Below are 1,739 nucleotides of genomic sequence, written 5' to 3'. Positions count from 1 at the left end.
GGAGACCTAGCTCCACAGCATCAGTTACCATGGAGAAGTCTCTGATTGCAGCTTCAGTAAAATGAAGATCTTTGGACAAAACAAGACTTTTGAAGAACCTGATCCACAGTTTTTACCTTTTTATAAACCAAACAATGAACAACTAATTCAGAAAATAATGACTTGATTGGTCAACAATAAGAATAAGTAAGTAGCTGTGGACAGGTTGCAGAAGCTGCACACTGTAGTACAGTTCTGTTACAGGCCATCAGCTAAATAACTAACTGTACTGGTCATTTCAAAAGGCTGACCATCACATTTGAGTCTGAGCAACGATGACAAAAGCCTGAAAACTCTTTTCTGAAGTATGTTGGACCTGACACATAAATATGGGAGTTCCTACAGTTACGTGAACATGCCGGCTTGTCTCTGCTGTCCGTGTTGTGTTGAACTGTGTTTGTGTGTAGATGCTGTTGAAGTCTCAGCCAGCTCATCCTGCTGCAGAAGGTGGAGACACTCAGGATGAAACCTACTACACCGACCTGCTGAAGATGAAGCTCAGCAACACCGTGTGAGTCCAGCTGCTGCTCCACAGATTACACATGAACAAGCTGCTGGTCTGATGACGGTAGACAACTCTGTTAGATCAAACGAAGACACACAGGAGCCCAGCCCAGGCTCACAGGTGATGGTGGAGCTGTGGTAGATGGATGTGGCCAGTTCGTCTGACAGCCGGTGTGTCTATCAGGTCACCTGTTCTATCGATCAGATCATTATCAGCTCATGTTAGGTGATGCTTCATTGACTGTTTGATGCTAACCACATTCAACTAACCAGCTAGTTTGTTCCATCAGTTAGTATACAAACAACTGAAATAGTGAAGAAACAGCTGAGCTGTGAGCAGCTGTAATTACAGCTACAGTCCACCAGGAGGTTCCAGCCGCCCTTTATCTGTTGGTTTGTTAGCAAAATAACTCTAAAAGTTATGTTCGGGTTTTCAGGAAACGATTGTAGCACAATGAACAGATGATTAACCTTTGGTGGTGGTTGGTGGTTCGATCCCCTCCACACGACTTTGTGTCCGAGTGTCACTGGGAAGACAGTGGACCTGAAGCTGCTCCCCATCAGGCAGCGCCGTGCACCACTGGTGCATGAATGTGTGTGAACGGGTCAATGAGAACCGTTATAAAGCGTTAGGGTTAGGTTTAGAGTCAGGTTTAGGTTTAGGGTCATGCTGGGGGAATAACTGAAAACTGTGTGTCTGCTGGTCCTCAGTAAGGAAGCCGAGCGTTTAGGCGACGAGCTGTCCCTGCAGAGGATGAAGTCTTTATCAGAGAGTCAGAGAGCTCTGGAGCTGGAGAGGAAGCTGTTCACGTCTGAACGGCTGCTCAAACAGGTACAACGTCACCTGGAAGACCAATCAGCATCCACAGCACCTGCTGCTAGCACTTTAATTGGTTAACGAACAGTTGATGAGTTACGTGGTGACTTTGTGGCTGCAGAGGAAACTGCAGCTTTGAACTTCATGTTTCTGTTTCCTGCTGCAGGCTCAGAGCGACAAGATCAAGCTGCAGCTGCGAGTAGAAGAGCTGCAGCACAAGTACGAACCCAAAGGTAACCAGACCAAAGCAGGCTAGGCTGGACTGAACCAGACCAAAGCAGGCTAGGCTGGACTGAACCAGACCAAAGTAGGCTAGACTAGACTGAACCAGACCAAAGTAGGCTAGACTGGACTGAACCAGACCAAAGTAGGCTAGACT

General features: G+C 46.9%; 1 protein-coding gene across 2 annotated transcripts in view; it reads left to right on the top strand.

Moving 5' to 3' along the window:
• The window catches only part of spdl1 (spindle apparatus coiled-coil protein 1), an 11,118-nt gene that overhangs the window by 4,638 nt on the left and 4,741 nt on the right, over window positions 1-1,739 (top strand). For both annotated transcript variants that reach the window (XM_008300199.1, XM_008300198.1), the window contains exons 8-10: window positions 447-550; window positions 1,255-1,375; window positions 1,527-1,593. In XM_008300199.1, the coding sequence (XP_008298421.1) occupies window positions 447-550; window positions 1,255-1,375; window positions 1,527-1,593 (292 nt within the window). The remainder of the gene's footprint in view (window positions 1-446; window positions 551-1,254; window positions 1,376-1,526; window positions 1,594-1,739) is intronic.

Source organism: Stegastes partitus, unplaced genomic scaffold (assembly GCF_000690725.1).
Source record: "Stegastes partitus isolate 25-593 unplaced genomic scaffold, Stegastes_partitus-1.0.2 Scaffold1510, whole genome shotgun sequence".
Taxonomy (NCBI): Eukaryota; Metazoa; Chordata; class Actinopteri; family Pomacentridae; genus Stegastes; species Stegastes partitus.
The sequence above is the reverse complement of the archived record's forward strand: the minus strand, read 5'-3'. Positions and strand labels throughout refer to the sequence as shown.